Below are 18142 nucleotides of genomic sequence, written 5' to 3'. Positions count from 1 at the left end.
GCCATAATCCCTAAAAACAGGGATTTTGTGCATCCTACATGTGTGTGCATCCTCCACCCTACATGTGTGTGTGCCACCCCATTCACCCCAAGTTATGTTCAAACCCCAAACCAAAACCCTGTGGGACATCACGGACACAGAGATCCCCAAAATTCTCAGGTTCATTCCCTAAAAACCAGGGATTGGTGTTTTTTTTTGCTGTTATATCTAAATTTCAGCCACTTTTCCTGCTGCAAATTTGGGACCGTGGGGTTAACGCGCCGTTCTGCCGCCTGGCCATTTCAATGTTTGATAAATCCCCGCTCCCAAGCTTCGCTGATATTAAATCCAGCTCAATAAAATATTCCCCATGGAATATCAAGGCTCTAATTGAATCTCAGGGGGTTCTGGGCCCGTTCACAAACAGCCTTTGAGTTGGTTTTTTTTGTTCCTGACGTCAGCCCAAAGGCTTGATTGAATTATGGCTTGGGATTGCAGCAGCACCTGCTCTGAAGAGTCCGGCAGCATTTCCAGGCCAAACCTCGGGTATGAAGTTTGTGGCTGGAATACAAACTTCCAACCCTGGAATATTTGGGATTAATGAAATTACCCACAGCAAACTCGTTTCTGTGGGGTTTACAGGGAAACAAAGAGGTTGGGACAGAGCCAAGCGCTGTAATTCCGGTGCCACGGGGCCGTTTTGGGGTGGATTTGGGTTGGTTGGATACTCTGAGGAAATCCTTGGTCTTGTTGGATAAACACAGCAAAATTCCCTTTTCCTAAAATGAGCTTTTCTGTAAACACCGCCCAGCAGAGAGTTCATTTATCAACCGGCGCCTTAGCGGATGGACATCAGTTCTCATTTGTGGTTCAGAAATTATTTGGTTTTATTTATATTTTATTTATATTATTTATTTTATTTATATTTTGCATTTTTGGGGTTTCTTTTCCATATATTTCCACCATTTTTCCTGCATGGATTCATTTTTCCATGCTGGAATCTCTGCCCTATGGAGGACATTGGGCTTTTCCCTCCCCTAAGGTCCTCAATTATATTTATATATAAATATTTATATATAAATTTTAAATCTTATTTATATACTAATTTTTTTTGTCCTTTTCCATACATTTCCCCCATTTTTCCTGCATGGATTCATTTTTCCATGCTGGAATGGAAGACATTGGACATCGGCCTTTTCCCTCTCCTAAGGTCCTCAATTATATTTATATATAAATATTCATATATAAATTTTAAATCTTATTTTTATATCATATATTTGCTGGTTTTATTCCATATTTTTCCTGCATGGATTCATTTTTCCATGCTGGAATCTCTGCCTTATGAAGGACATTGGACATCGACCTTTTCCCTCTCCTAAAGTCCTCAATTATATTTATATATAAATATTTATATATAAATTTTTAATCTCATTTATATATCATATGTTTGCTGGTTTTATTCCATATATTTCCCCCATTTTTCCTGCATGGATTCATTTTTCCATACTGAAATCTCTGCCTTAAGAAGGACATTGGGCTTTTCCCTCTCCTAAGGTCCACATTTATACTCCATGATTTTTTTTGGTTTTATTTATATAATTTTATATAGTATAAATTTTTAATTTTATTTATATATCATATATTTGCTGGTTTTATTCCATATATTTTCCCCCATTTTTCCTGCATGGATTCATTTTTCAATGCTGGAATGGAAGACATTGGACATCGGCCTTTTCCCTCTCCTAAGGTCCTCAATTATATTTATATATAAATATTTATATCTAAATTTTTAATCTTATTTATATACTAATTTTTTTTGTCCTTTTCCATATATTTTCCCAATTTTTTCAAGTTGCTTTCTAGCATCTTTTGAAGTGTAAAAATCATTCCTGTGGCTCTCTGTTGATAAACAGGACTTTATTTATTTCTGATTTTTTATTCAAAGAGAAATTTGCTTTGCTGTGTTTGTGTCCGGAGGGGTGGGATGGAGCTCTGCGAATTCACTTTGGAATTTTATTGCCAATATTTACAATCATATTTACAAGAATTTGAATGGATAATATCGACAAGAATATTCTTAATAATATTTACAAATTTACAAAAAAGCTGAATAAGGCCAGGAAGGGATTCGATGAAATCTCCATTTTGTTGGGTTTTACACCCACCCCAATGAAATCCCAATTTTATGGAGGTCCCTGTAGGATTTTAGATCCCAAATCCCAGATTTAGGAATTTTTTGGAAATTTCCTTCTCTTTGTCATTAATTAACAAATAACATGGAAAATGCAATCTGGGCACGGCAGCTTGGGAATTTTGATTTCTTCTCCTTGAGTTGTGGTTTGGTGTCCCTCCATCGCTTCCTTCCACCATCCTGCATTTGATGGAATAAAGGTTTGGTGTCCATCCATCGCTTCCTTCCACCATCCTGCATTTGATGGAATAAAGGTTTGGTGTCCATCCAATTCTTCCTTCCACCATCCTGCATTTGATGGAATAAAGGTTTGGTGTCCATCCATCACTTCCTTCCACCATTCTGCATTTGATGGAATAAAGGTTTGGTGTCCCTCCATTGCTTCCTTCCACCATCCTGCATTTGATGGAATAAAGGTTTGGTGTCCATCCAATTCTTCCTTCCACCATTCTGGTGGTTCCTTAATGGAATAAAGGTTTGGTGTCCATGCAATTCTTCTTTCCACCATCCTGAATTTTGGTGGTTCCTTGGTGGAAACTGATCTTCCAAAGGTTTGGTGTCCATCCATCGCTTCCTTCCACCATCCTGAATTTTGTGGTTTCTTGATGGAAACCAATCTTCCAAAGATTTGGTGTCCATCCAATTCTTCCTTCCACCACCCTGCATTTGATGGAATAAAGGTTTGGTGTCCATCCATCGCTTCCTTCCACCATCCTGAATTCTGGTGGTTCCTTGATGGAAACTGATCTTCTAAAACTTTGGTGTCCATCCATCGCTTCCTTCCACCATCTTGCATTTGATGGAATAAAGGTTTGGTGTCCATCCATCTCTTCCTTCCACCATCCTGCATTGGATGGAATAAAGGTTTGGTGTCCATCCATCGCTTCCTTCCACCATCCTGCATTGGATGGAATAAAGGTTTGGTGTCCATCCATTGCTTCCTTCCACCATCCTGCATTTTGGTGGTTCCTTGGTGGAAACCAATCTTCCAAAGGTTTGGTGTCCATCCAATTCTTCCTTCCACCATCCTGAATTTTGTGGTTTCTTGGTGGAATAAAGGTTTGGTGTCCATCCATCTCTTCCTTCCACCATCCTGAATTTTGTGGTTTCTTGATGGAAACTGATCTTCCAAAGCTTTGGTGTCCATCCATCGCTTCCTTCCACCATCCTGCATTTGATGGAATAAAGGTTTGGTGTCCATCCATCACTTCCTTCCACCATCCTGCATTTGATGGAATAAAGGTTTGGTGTCCATCCATCTCTTCCTTTCACCATCCTGAATTTTGTGGTTCCTTGATGGAAACTGATCTTCCAAAGCTTTGGTGTCCATCCATCACTTCCTTCCACCATCCTGCATTTGATGGAATAAAGCTTTGGTGTCCATCCATCACTTCCTTCCACCATCCTGCATTTGATGGAATAAAGCTTTGGTGTCCATCCATCGCTTCCTTCCACCATCCTGCATTTGATGGAATAAAGGTTTGGTGTCCCTCCATCGCTTCCTTCCACCATCCTGCATTTGATGGAATAAAGGTTTGGTGTCCATCCATTGCTTCCTTCCACCATCCTGCATTTGATGGAATAAAGGTTTGGTGTCCATCCATTGCTTCCTTCCACCATTCTGCATTTGATGGAATAAAGCTTTGGTGTCCATCCATCACTTCCTTCCACCATCCTGCATTTGATGGAATAAAGCTTTGGTGTCCATCCATCGCTTCCTTCCACCATCCTGCATTTGATGGAATGAAGGTTTGGTGTCCCTCCATCACTTCCTTCCACCATTCTGGTGGTTCCTTGGTGGAATAAAGGTTTGGTGTCCATCCATCGCTTCCTTCCACCGTTCTGCATTTGATGGAATAAAGGTTTGGTGTCCATCCAATTCTTCCTTCCACCATCCTGAATTTTGGTGGTTCCTTGATGGAAACCAATCTTCCAAAGGTTTGGTGTCCCTCCATTGCTTCCTTCCACCATCCTGAATTTTGTGGTTCCTTGGTGGAATAAAGGTTTGGTGTCCATCCATCTCTTCCTTCCACCATCCTGAATTTTGTGGTTTCTTGATGGAAACCAATCTTCCAAAGGTTGATAAATTCATGGACTTTAAGGTCCAACCCATTCCATGACTCCACCAGATGTCCTCCTAAGTGTCCGAGATGGAAACCTGGATTAAAAATAACGAGGAATGGATAAATATGGAAATATGGAAATATTAATCCGATATTTTTGGAGATTTTGCTCTGGTTTTATCTCGTTTCTTCAACTCCAAAGGTGAGGAGCAAAGCAAAAGCAGAGAGCCCGAGTCCATCTCAGCCCATCAATTTGCTCCAATTAAAAATTATCTTTAAATATCTCAAGGTGAAGCGGCCATGATAATGGACTCAGCCGGCCATTACGCTCTAATTGCTCCCTAATGGAGACTTTGATTGGATAGAACTTCTCGAAAAAGGAACTAAAAGCACCAGCAGGGTTTTTTTTTGTTCCACTGCTCATCAGAGATTAAATTCCGTTTTTATTTAATGCTGTGAGGTCGGCAAAGCCCCCCAAGTTTTATTCCATATTTCCTGCAAAAAATATTTTCCTGGTGTGGGAGGAGATTTTAGTGTGAGGCCACCAAAAATTTCCTTCCATTGGGAAAATTAATGAACTTTTAATTAACCCTTGCCATATTTAATGCCTTTACCTTTATGTGGTTTTGTGTTTTATCGCTGGCTCCGTGAGGCAAGGAAGGAAATGCCAGTTTTCAGAAGTCCAGAAATTGAAATTATTTCTCCATCTTTGCTTCCCTTTTTTAACCATTTCCTGGGGAATCTGCAGGAATATTTTCCACGGTAAACTGAGGAAAGGATGCCAAGGAACCAGGGGGTGAATTTATTGATTGATTTATTTATTGATTTATTGATTTATTTCTCTGGGAAATGGGTGCCAGGGTGGAACAAAGAGGAGAATCCTGCGGAGGGCAGGAACAGATGGAGGCACAGATTGGGGAGCCCGCAAACAAAGAGCCGCAGCTGGCACCGCAGTGGGCACGGAGCGGGCACAGAGCGGGTACAGAGTGGGGCTGGGAGCGGGCACAGCTCATCCCGCAGCTGGCACCCACAGTGGGCACGGAGCGGGCACAGAGTGGGGCTGGGAGCGGGCACAGCTCATCCCGCAGCTGGCACCGGAGTGGGCATGGAGCGGGCACAGAGTGGGCACAGAGCGGGCACAGAGCAGGCACAGAGTGGGGCTGGGAGCGGGCACAGAGCGGGCACAGACTGGGGCTGGGAGTGGGCACAGCTCATCCCGCAGCGGGCACAGAGCGGGCACAGAGTGGGGCTGGGAGTGGGCACAGCTCAGCCACAGCTGGCACCACAGTGGGCACAGAGCGGGCACAGAGTGGGGCTGGGAGTGGGCACAGCTCATCCCGCAGCTGGCACCGCAGTGGGCACGGAGTGGGGCTGGGAGTGGGCACAGCTCAGCCACAGCTGGCACCAGAGTGGGCACAGAGTGGGCACAGAGTGGGGCTGGGAGTGGGCACAGCTCAGCCACAGCTGGCACCGCAGTGGGCACGGAGCAGGCACAGAGTGGGGCTGGGAGTGGGCACAGCTCGTCCCGCAGCTGGCACCGCAGTGGGCACGGAGCGGGCACAGAGTGGGGCTGGGAGCGGGCACAGCTCAGCCACAGCTGGCACCGGAGTGGGCACAGAGTGGGGCTGGGAGTGGGCACAGCTCATCCCGCAGCTGGCACCAGAGTGGGCACGGAGCGGGCACAGAGCGGGGCTGGGAGTGGGCACAGCTCAGCCCGCAGCTGGCACCGGAGTGGGCACGGAGTGGGGTTGGGAGCGGGCACAGCTCATCCCGCAGCTGGCACCGCAGTGGGCACGGAGTGGGCACAGAGCGGGCACAGCTCGTCCCGCAGCTGGCACTGGAGTGGGCACAGAGCGGGCACGGAGCGGGCACAGCTCGTCCCGCAGCTGGCGCCGGAGTGGGCACAGAGCGGGCACGGAGTGGGGCTGGGAGTGGGCACAGCTCGTCACGCAGCTGGCACCGCAGTGGGCACGGAGTGGGCAGGGAGCGGGCACAGCTCAGCCACAGCTGGCACCTGCAGCAGGCATTGAGTGGGCACAGTGGGACTGGGAGCGGGCACAGCTCATCCTGACCCAGGCTGGCACTGGGAGTGGGCACAGAGCAGCCAGATTGGCATAGGGAGCGGGCACAGCTCACCCAGACTGGCACTGGGACATGGGCACAGCTTACTGGGTGTGGGATTGGGCACAGCTCACCCAGACTGGGGCTGGCACTGGGAGTGGGCACAGCTCACCCAGACTGGCACTGGGACATGGGCACAGCTCAGCCAGACTGGGGCTGGCACTGGGAGTGGGCACAGCTCACCCAGATTGGCATAGAGAGCAGGCACAGCTCAGCCAGACTGAGGCTGGCAGTGCCCACACCTCTGGGACACTGGCACACAGGCACGGTGGTGCCCACGCATTTGGGCAGAGGTGGCACCAGGACATGGGAGAGAAAATCCCAATGGTTTGGGATGGAAGGGATTTGATGGTCACCCCATTGAATCCCAATGGTTTGGGATGGAAAATCCCAATGGTTTGGGATGGAAGGGATTGGATGGTGACCCCATTGAATCCCAATGGTTTGGGATGGAAGGGATTTGATGGTCACCCCATGGGATGGAAAATCCAATGGTTTGGGATGGAAGGGATTTGATGGTGACCCCATTGAATCCCAATGGTTTGGGATGGAAAATCCCAATGGGATGGAAAATCCCAATGGTTTGGGATGGAAGGGATTTAATGCTCACCCCATTGAATCCCATGGGTAAAAAGGAACGGGATTTTGGGACAAACACGGAACTCGTTTGTTGTCGGCTGTCGGGTGTTTGTTGGGTGGAACGTTCTGGAATATGGGTGCCGTTATTGAGAATAACGCACTCCTAGCAATTGCGCCGTTACTGGGAATAACGCACTCGTAGCAATCGTGCCGTTATTGGGAATAACGCACTCCTAGCAATCGTGCCGTTATTGGGAATAACGCACTCGTTTGAGTCATCCCTGAAAGGAGCCGGAGGAAAACTTGGGAACGTTCCCAAAGAGCGCCATGGCAACGCCCAGCTCGTGTTTTGCAGCTCGGGAAATTGTATTTTTGGAACTCCTGACTCACCCCCTTTGAACATTTCTTTGGCTGTGGGGCAGGAAAAGAGGAGAAAAGGTTGAATTTCCCTTCCCAATTTCCGAGCTGCTGCCACTTGAATTTGGGAAGCGGCTCATTTGCATATGCTAATGAGATGCAGAGCGATTGGATCCGGGCTATATCAACTTTGCCAACTCCTTGCTTTTCCCCAACCTTTGCAATTCCGGATTAAAGGAGTCACCAACGCGAGCACACCAAAATTTGATTTTTTTAAAATTCCCTCTTTGATGAACCCCAAAAGGATCAATATGATTAATTTGCACCAAAATTATCTTGATTTTTCTGGAGAAATCTCTCATGAGCTGCCAAAGTGAGGAGCGTGCCCAGAGCTGGCAGCCAATTATTTTCCAAGGGTAATTAACAGGGAATTGCATCCCTGCATTTCCTTATTCTGGGTTTGATATCATTTTGATATGATCATATGAGATGTGATATGATTTGATATCATTTTATCTCCATGGAAAATAAATTAAGGGAAATGGATCCCTGAATTTTCATAATCTGGATTTGATATAATTTGATATCATTTGATATGATATCATCATATGATATGATTTGATATAATTTTATCTCTATGGATTAAAAATGCAGGAATTGGATCCCTGAATTTCCATAATCTGGATTTGATATCATTTTGATATCATTTGATATGATATGATTTAATATCATTTTATCTCCATGGATTAAAAATGCAGGAATTGGATCCCTGAATTTCCATAATCTGGATTTGATATCATTTGATATCATTTGATATCTCCATGGAAGTGAGAATAAATCCATTTATTTCCATCCATAAAATCCTGGCTCCAGAACCCAAATGATCAAATTCCCAAATTTCATTTTTTTCTTGTGGATTTCCAAATCCCTCCCAAAATCCTAGAAAATAAAAAAAAAAATCTCAAAAAATCCCCAAAAATCCCCCCAAAATCCCAGAAAATTTAAAAGAATTCCCTCCCAAAATCCCAGAAAAATAAAGAAAAAATCTCAAAAAAATCCCAAAGAAATCCCATCAAAATCCCAATAAATGCGCAAAAAAAAATTTCCCAAAAAATCCCAGAAAAAGAAAGAAAAAATCTCAAAAAAATCCCCAAAAAATCCCCCCAAAAAATCCCCCCAAAATCCCAGAAAATTTAAAAGAATTCCCTCCCAAAATCCCAGAAAAAAAAAAAATCCCCAAAAAATCCCATCAAAATCCCAATAAATGCGCAAAAAAAATCCCAAAAAATCCCAGAAAAAGAAAGAAAAAATCTCAAAAAATCCCCAAAAAATCCCTCCCAAAATCCCAGAAAAATAAAAAAAAAATCCCAAAAAAATCCCCCAAAAAAATCCCATCAAAATCCCAATAAATGCGCAAAAAAATTCCCAAAAAATGCCAGAAAAAGAAAGAAAAAATCTCAAAAAAATCCCCAAAAATTCCCCCAAAATCTCAGAAAATTTAAAAGAATTCCCTCCCAAAATCCCAGAAAAATCCACAAAAAATCCCAGAAAAAAATCCCAAAAAAATTGAATAAAAATCAAAAAAGACTCCCGAAAAATCCCCCAAAAAATCTCAAAAAAATCCCAGAAAATTGTTTTTAAAAATCCTCCAAAAATCCCAGAAAAATTTAAAATATTAATATTAGTATTAGTATTAGTGTTAGTGTTATTCATATATTATTTATATATTTATATGTATTTATAGAAATTTTATATAAATATAGAAATTATCTATAAATATTATATTATATTATATTATATTATATTATATTATATTACATTACATTCTTTTCTATATAAATGATATACATGATATAAAAATATAAATTCCCTATACAACTATATAAATGATATATTTATATCTATTAAGAAATACATATTTTTATAAATGGAATAGAAATTTGATTTTTATTTATATAAAGAAAGACCAGGCAGTGCTACAGAATATTATTATTATGATATCAATATATGTTTTTTGTATTTGCATATACAAATGGATTTGTATATCATTTATATTTTAATATAAATTACACATATAACAACAATATCCACAAACATATTAGAGTTTGGTTTTTAAAGGCAAATCTTTAATAAATGATGGGATTTGTAAGAAAATTATTGCTGTAGGGTTTTGGGCTGGTTTGGATGGAAAATCCCGTTCCAAAGTTAGGGGACACCTTCCACCCATATAAATAAATCCCAATTTTACACATCTGGCCTGAATTAAAATTGCTTTATTTCGGGGTGGAAGTGACTCCAGACCGGAATAAAATCATAGAAAAAAAATTCAAAAGCTTTCGCTGCCATATGTTTGGAGCGGAGCTGCCGTCCCAAATGCCAAGACGTGTTGAAGGCTAGCTGGGTGTTTAGGGACGATTGTCCCATATTTCCATCTTTCCGAGTTGTATTGTTGTCGAAAGTTCTGCTGTGGGTTGGAAAAAATATGTGCTGGAGCTGGGTAAAAATATCCCATAAAATTACCATATTGCAAAGGACAACAATCGCCGAGCTCGGATGCTTGGGGAAGGAGCGGCGGGCTCGGGCTGTAAACAGGATGTGCCGGGCCCCAGGCACGGGGGGAGCTCGGCGGGACAAATCCCGGGCTCCAGGGACAAATCCTGGGATAAAGGGAGAAATTCTGGGATAAAGGGACAAATTCTGAGCTCAAGGGACAAATCCCGGGCTCCAGGGACAAATCCCGGGCCCGGGGCTCGGTGCGGTTCCCTCAGGGCATGAGGGACAAATCCCGGGCTCGAGGGACAAATCCCGGGCTCCAGGGACAAATTCTGGGCTCGGGGCTGGGTGCTGCTCCCTCAGAGCACCGAGGGACAAATCCCGGGCTCGAGGGACAAATTCTGAACTCCAGGGACAAATCCCGGGCTAAAGGGACAAATCCCGGCTCGAGGGACAAATCCCGGGCTCGGGCCTCGGTGCAGCTCCCTCAGAGCACCAAGGGACAAATCCCGGGCTCGAGGGACAAATCCCGGGCTCGGGGCTGGAGCAGCTCCCTCAGGGCATGAGGAAAAAATCCCGGGCTAAAGGGACAAATCCTGGACAGGAGGGACAAATCCCGGGCCCGGGGCCCGGTGCGGTTCCCTCAGAGCACCGAGGGACAAATCCCGGGCTCGAGGGACAAATTCTGGGCTCGGGCCTCGGTGCGGTTCCCTCAGAGCACCGAGGGACAAATCCCGGGCTCGAGGGACAAATTCTGGGCTCGGGGCTCGGTGCGGTTCCCTCAAGGCATGAGGGACAAATCCCGGACTAGAGGGACAAATTCTGGGCTCCAGGGACAAATCCTGGGGCTTGAGGGACAAAACCCGGGCTCGGGGCTGGAGCAGCTCCCTCAGAGCACCGAGGGACAAATCCCGGGCTCGAGGGACAAATGCCGGGCCCGGGGCTCGGTGCAGCTCCCTCAGAGCACCGAGGGACAAATCCCGGGCTCCTCCAACGGACAAATCCCGGCTCCTCCGAGCCCAGCCGCCTTCACAGCCCCGCTCTGGGCTCGGCATCTCCCTCAGGGCCCTGAGGGAAAAATCCCGGCCTCGGGGCTGGACGGAGCAGCTCCCTCAGAGAACGGAGAAACAAATCCTGAGTTTCTCCGAGCCTAGCTGCCCTCACAGCCCTGCTCTGAGCTGGAGCAGCTCACTGAGGAAGCTGAGCGATAAATCCGAGCCCAGCTTCCCTCACAGCCCTGCTCCGGGCTCGGCAGCACCCTCAGGGCCCTGAGGGAAAAATCCCGGGCTCGGGGCTGGCTGGAGCAGCTCCCTCAGAGAACGGAGAACCAAATCCTGAGTTTCTCCGAGCCTAGCTGCCCTCACAGCCCTGCCCTGGGCTCGGCAGCTTCCTCGGGGCAATGAGGGACAAATCCTGGGCTCGGTGCCGCTCCCTCAGGGCACTGAGGGACAAATCCCGGTTCCTCCGAGCCCAGCTTCCCTCACAGCCCCGCTCCGGGCTCGGCATCTCCCTCAGGGCCCTGAGGGAAAAATCCCGGGCTCGGGGCTGGCTGGAGCAGCTCCCTCAGAGAACGGAGAAACAAATCCTGAGTTTCTCCGAGCCCAGCTTCCCTCACAGCCCTGCCCTGGGCTCGGCAGCTCCCTGAGGGCACCGAGGGATAAATCGGAGCCCAGCTTCCCTCACAGCCCCGCTCTGGGCTCGGCATCTCCCTCAGGGCCCTGAGGGAAAAATCCCGGGCTCGGGGCTGGACGGAGCAGCTCCCTCAGGGATAAATCCGAGCCCAGCTTCCCTCACAGCCCCGCTCTGGGCTCGGCAGCTTCCTCGGGGCAATGAGGGACAAATCCTGGGCTCGGTGTCGCTCCCTCAGGGCACTGAGGGACAAATCCCGGTTCCTCCGAGCCCAGCCGCCCTCACAGCCCTGAGGGACAAATCCCGGTTCCTCCGAGCCCAGCTTCCCTCACAGCCCCGCTCCGGGCTCGGCAGCTCCCTGAGGGCACCGAGGGATAAATCGGAGCCCAGCTTCCCTCACAGCCCCGCTCCGGGCTCGGCATCTCCCTCAGGGCCCTGAGGGAAAAATCCGAGCCCAGCCGCCCTCACAGCCCCGCTCCGGGCTCGGCAGCTCCCTGAGGGCACCGAGGGATAAATCCGAGCCCAGTTTCCCTCACAGCCCCGCTCCGGGCTCGGTGCAGCCCCCTCAGCTCGGTGCCACCTTCCCCAGGCCCTGCAGGATTTCCCCCCTTGCTCTTCCCCTGAGGCTGAAGAGGATTTGCCTCCAGCCAGGGGGAGTGGAGCGTTCCCACCTCTGCTCGCACCTGCAGAGCTCGGCCTGGGCTCGCAATCCAGACAGGGCTGGATTTATCCTTCCGTGGTGCGGGGTAACGTCATTTATTCCTTTCAGAAGACGCTCGTAAGGATAATTTAGTTGCTAATGACCCGTCGGCTGGCAAAGTACAGAATGTGCTGCGAACAGCTCGGAGAAAGCCGGGGCCTCTCTCCCAGCTGCGATTCCAGAGGTGCTCTCTGGTGAGGACGTGATTAGGTGGGATCATCCCTGAGATCCCAAATAATTCTGGGACTGGTGATTTTTGGGTTTTCACCATTTTCTGTGCAATCCCAATGAGCTCCTCAGACTTGAAGGTTCCTGTAGGTTCCTGATATTTAGAACAAACCATTCAGCGATTTCACCTTTTCCAGCCCCACCTGTGCGTCCCCAGCCAAGCCATCCCGGTGTCCTGGCTGTGCTTTGTGTGAATTCATCCCGGTGACGAATTAATTTGGCTTTCACACACACGTCAGGCTTTTCTATCCTCCTTTCAGAGCCCAATTGAATGTTCCTATCCAGCTCCTGCCTTGTTTTTTCGTGCCGTCCTTTTTCCACATCCCCTCCCTGCCTGTTGTTTTGGGCTTTTCTTCTCATGTGCTGGTGATATTTAGAGCCGAACCTTCAAAAAAAAAAGATGGGATCAATGGATGTGCGTTTGAAATTTTCCGCTCCTTTAGCTTATCAAATATCCAGGTTTCTCCTTGCCTTGATCTTCCTTCTTTAATCCTCCCGCTGCATTTTGTCGAGCTGGGGTTTTTTTCCTGCCGTTTTTCAAGCTCGTACTCGGATCAATCCAAGTTCTTTTGAAGAGCAAAGCAGCAGGAAAGGTCTGAACCCACCGACCAGGCGTGCTGAAATTAATTGGGATGAGCAGCAGCCTCACCTTCCTTGGTTGGACACAAAATTCCTGCAGATCCTGGAGGGATTTAGGTGGCCCCAAAAAGCTGGAAATGTTCTGGGCTGGATGGGGATTGGAAAACCTGGGACAGTGGGAGATGATCCTAAAGTTCCTCCTCACCCATCACTGATGATCTGTTAAATCCTAAATTCTTTATCCCAAATTTCCTGAAGACAATTCCCAAATCTGCCCAAGGTCTCTCCCAACCTCGACCTTGTGAACTTTTCCATATCCCAGCTGGAAATTGAGGATGTCGCCAAAATTCTGCTTTTCCCTCCAGGAGATCCGTGTTGTCTCCTCCTTTCCCTGTGGAGGAGGAGCAGGAATTGGAGAATCCAGGTTCCTTCAGAGCCATGGATTATTGATTCAAACAATCCCCCAAACCCGTGGATTATTGATTCAAAAAATCCCCCAAACCCGTGGATTATTGATTCAAGCAATCCCCCAAACCCGTGGATTATTGATTTAAAAAAATCCCCCAAACCCGTGGATTATTGATTCCAACAATCCCCATCCAAACCCGTGGATTATTGATTCAAAAAATCCCCCAAACCCGTGGATTATTGATTAAAACTTTAAAATCTGCCTAATTAACCTAATGGAATGCTTGATGGGATCTGTCAGGTAAATGATCCACACTTTCATTCCTCCCTTTTTTATTTTTTTTAAATTTTTTTTTATTTCCTGGAGCTTAATTAAATATTTACCTCCGAGTGTCTGGTGCTATTAACGAGTTCATCTATTAACGGGAGAGAATAGAAATCCTGATTGGGGGAAAGAATGGAAGTGTCAGGTTTGGAATCTTGGAAATTTTTCCTGGATTTTGTCTCCAGCTGAAAAGCGCCAGGAGATTAATTGGGAGCGTTAATTAGGCACGGAAAGGCGGGAATGATTTGCCACCAAGCCTAAAGAATTTTTTTGTCCCCAGATGTAGAAGACAGAACTAGCTCAGGGTCCTGGGGGAATGCAGGACATCCGAGCCCATCCCGGGTAAGTCAAATTCATCTTTATCCCCTGCTGATGGATAGAACAAAATTCCATCTGGAATTTTCTACATCCCTGAGTGCTGGAATTGGGCACGGCCACATCCCAATCCCTGCCCAGGAGTAGAATTCCCTCTGGAATTTTCTACATCCCCGAGTGCTGGAATTGGGCACGGCCACATCCCAATCCCTGCCCAGCAGCAGAATTCCCTCTGGAATTTTCTACATCCCCGAGTGCTGGAATTGGGCACGGCCACATCCCAATCCCTGCCCAGCAGCAGAATTCCCTCTGGAATTTTCTACATCCCCCAGTGCTGGAATTGGGCACGGCCACATCCCAATCCCTGCCCAGCAACAGAATTCCCTCTGGAATTTTCCACATCCCTGAGTGCTGGAATTGGGCACGGCCACATCCCAATCCCTGCCCAGCAGCAGAATTCCCTCTGGAATTTTCTACATCCCTGAGTGCTGGAATTGGGCACGGCCACATCCCAATCCCTGCCCAGCAGCAGAATTCCCTCTGGAATTTTCCACATCCCTGAGTGCTGGAATTGGGCACGGCCACATCCCAATCCCTGCCCAGCAGCAGAATTCCCTCTGGAATTTTCTACATCCCTGAGTGCTGGAATTGGGCACGGCCACATCCCAATCCCTGCCCAGCAGCAGAATTCCCTCTGGAATTTTCTACATCCCTGAGTGCTGGAATTGGGCACGGCCACATCCCAATCCCTGTCCAGCAGCAGAATTCCCTCTGGAATTTTCCACATCCCTGAGTGCTGGAATTGGGCACGGCCACATCCCAATCCCTGCCCAGCAGCAGAATTCCCTCTGGAATTTTCTACATCCCTGAGTGCTGGAATTGGGCACGGCCACATCCACAATCCCTGCCCAGGAGTAGAATTCCCAATGGGCTTTCTCTGCTCGGAATTCTCTGGAATTTTCCACATCCCCAAGTGCTGGAATTCCCCAATTAACCAAAAGCATAACGAGGATCTCCATCCCCTCCTCGGAGCTCTGCTTTCCCCGTTTGTGCCTCTCCGAGGACGAAATCCCAGCACCTTTTCTTCTCCCCCTGACGTCGTGGCAGCTCCCATCTGTCACTTTGATTTCCCTTTTTTTATTTTATTTATTTATTTATTTTTTTTTTTCTTTTTTTTCCCCCCTCTCTCCTTGACACTTGTATTGCTTCCGAGGGAAAAATGTTTTGAAAAGGAAAGCGGGCAATTGGCACACACCGATTATTTCTGCCTGCAAAGCCCTGAATGCCAGCGGGGAGACGGCAAAAGAAAAGGAGCACGAGCGGGCGAATTCTCAATCGGGGCCGGGCATTAAGGCGAGGAATTATTCCACAAACAACCTGACCTCGCTTTTTCCTGCCGGAATGCAATTCCCCCAGCGGGAGATCTCCTCCCCTCCGCAGCCTTTTTGCCATTTTTTAAGCACCACCACTCCTCCCCAAAGCGTTTTTTGGTTTTTTTTGCTGATTTCAGGAGCATCACCCAGATCTCCAGTCAGAATTCTCTTTTATTTTTAATAATGAACACAACTTGGAAATGTGGCATTCCAAGCAATCAGCAGGGGGAAAAAAATGATGTTTTTTTACAGCAGCAATTTTTACAATTGAGGTGTAAAATTGTGTTTTTATCCCGTTTCTTGCCAGAACTATGGAGATGGGACTCACTACGACCACATGGCCAGCAGAGACCTCGCCTCACACGACAATCTCTCTCCTCCCTTTGCCAATTCCAGAATACAAAGTAAGAACACGGAATTTCCTCCCTCGCTGGGGTGGGGGAATTGGGAGCCATGGGTTGGGAATAAAATCCCGGGGCCTTCAATTCCTTAGTTTCATTTTTTTTGAGGGATTTGTTGCAATTTTCCATGCCGTGATATTTAGCATTTTAGCTCCATTTTCCTGATGTTTTATTGATGTTTTGGATCTCTACCCGTGGATTCACGATGGAAACCCTAATGAATAAATGCCAAAAGGAGCAGAGAAATCAAAGGTGAGGGAACATTGGGAATGTTGTTTGGAGTGGAAGGGAGATCTCCATGGAGATCTTTTCCAGCTGGAACGATCCCGGGATTCTGTGCTAGAGTTTGATAAAGTCAATAAATGATGTCAGAATAGTGGCCAGGCTCCATCCAGGAGCAAAGCAAACTCTTCCCTTCAAAGATTCCAAGGAAAACACGGAGCTGTGGCTGCCACACATCCCTCATCCCTGGCACTTGTGGCGGTTTGAGAAAGGTGGGAGAAGCCAAGGAAAGCACGGAAATGCCAACTGTCCCTGCACTGCAGGGGAATCCATCAAAGCACAGCTGGGCTCCAGCAAATCCATCCGATTTCATGGGGGTGGGGTGGGGAGCTGGGCTGGGAAATCATGGGGCTGTGTGGGAATGGCAATGGGAATGAGAATGGCAATGGGAATGGAATGGGAATGGCAATGGAAATGAGAATGGGAATGGGAATGGGAATGGCAATGGTAATGGCAATGGGATGGCAATGGGATGGCACTGGAATGGAAATGGCAATGGGAATGGCAATGGAATGGCAATGGCAGTGGCAATGGCAATGGGAATGGGAATAGGAATGGCAGTGATTATGGCAATGGCAATGGCAATGCCAATGGCAGTGACAATGGCAATGGCAATGGGATGGCAATGGGAATGGCAATGGGAATGCCAATGGCAGTGGCAATGGGAATGGCAATGGCAATGGCAATAGGAATGGCAGTGGGAATGGCAATGGCAAATCCAGTGGCAATGGCAATGGGAATGGCAATGACAATGGGAATGGCAATGACAATGGCAGTGGCAATGGTGGTGGCAATGGCAATGGGAATAGGAATGGCAGTGACAATGGCACTGAGAGTGACAATGGCAATGGGAATGACAATGGGCATGGGAATGGAAAGTAAACTGCCAATGGCAATGGCAGTGATTATGGCAATGGCAATGGGAACAGGAATGGCAATGGGAGTGGCAGTGCGAGTGGCAATGGCAGTGATGGTGGCAATGGCAATGGAATGGCAATGGCGGTGACAATGGCAGTGATTATGGCAATGGCAATGGCAATGGGAACAGGAATGGCAATGGCAATGGCAATGGCACTGGAATGGCAATGACAGTGACAACGGCAATAGAAAGTTAACGTGAATGGCAATGGCAATGGGCATGGCACTGACACTGGGCGTGGGAATGGCAATGCCAATGGCAATGGTAATGGCAATAGTAATGGCAGTGACAATGGCAATGGCAATGGGCATGGCAATGGTCGTGGCAATGGGAATGGGAATGGGAATGGGAATGGGAATGGGAATGGGAATGGCAATGGCAGTGACAATGGAAATGGCAATGGTGGTGACAATGGTAATGGTCGTGGCAATGGGAATGGGCATGGCAATGGCAGTGACAATGGCAATGGGAATGGCAATGGCAATGGCAATAGTGGTGACAATGGTAATGGCAATGGCAATGGCAGTAGCACTGGGAATGGCAATGGCAATGGCAATTGGAATGGCAATGGTGGTGACAATGACAATGACAATGACAATGGCAATGGCAAAGGCAATGACAATGGCAATGGCAATGGGAATTTCAATGACAATGGGAATGAATGGCAATAGTAATGACAATGGCAATGGCAGTGACAATGGCAATGACAGTGACAATGGGAATGGCAATGGCAGTGACAATGGCAGTGGCAATGAGAATGACAATGACAGTGGCAATGGCAATGGGGAATGACAATGGCAATAGCAATTGAAATGGCAATGGCATTGACAATGGCAATGGCGGTGACAATATCAATGCCAATATCAATGCCAATGCCAATGAACTTTGGGACACCAGGGTGACCCCTCCGTGGCTCTGTGATGCCACCCACCCTTTGGGTGCCACCACAGACAACGTGGTGACCTGTGGGAAAATTCTGCTTTTTTTTTTTTTTTGAATATTTCCCAAACCCTTTTCTCGATGTTTAACGGGATTTTCCCGTTTCATCCCCGCAGCAGAACTGGAATTTTTTGCAGATTAGTGAAGTTTACCCCACACAGCATGAAAAGCTTGCAATTTGTAAACATTTGGGATCAAATTTTCCATGCTGTGCATGTGACTCAGCCCTCTCGGTGTTTTTGTAACGATTTCCACATTTCC

At 47.2% G+C, this 18142-nt stretch overlaps 1 protein-coding gene across 1 annotated transcript in view; it reads left to right on the top strand.

The window, feature by feature from the left end:
* Positions 1-18142, top strand: part of LOC141727326 (transcription factor 4-like) — a 93530-nt gene that overhangs the window by 10802 nt on the left and 64586 nt on the right. Inside the window, exons 3-4 of the mRNA XM_074533798.1 lie at positions 13933-13994; positions 15648-15744. Coding sequence (XP_074389899.1) covers positions 13933-13994; positions 15648-15744 — 159 coding nt within the window. The remainder of the gene's footprint in view (positions 1-13932; positions 13995-15647; positions 15745-18142) is intronic.

This window comes from Zonotrichia albicollis, assembly GCF_047830755.1.
Source record: "Zonotrichia albicollis isolate bZonAlb1 chromosome Z unlocalized genomic scaffold, bZonAlb1.hap1 SUPER_Z_unloc_1, whole genome shotgun sequence".
NCBI lineage: Eukaryota > Metazoa > Chordata > Aves > Passeriformes > Passerellidae > Zonotrichia > Zonotrichia albicollis.
The sequence above is the reverse complement of the archived record's forward strand: the minus strand, read 5'-3'. Positions and strand labels throughout refer to the sequence as shown.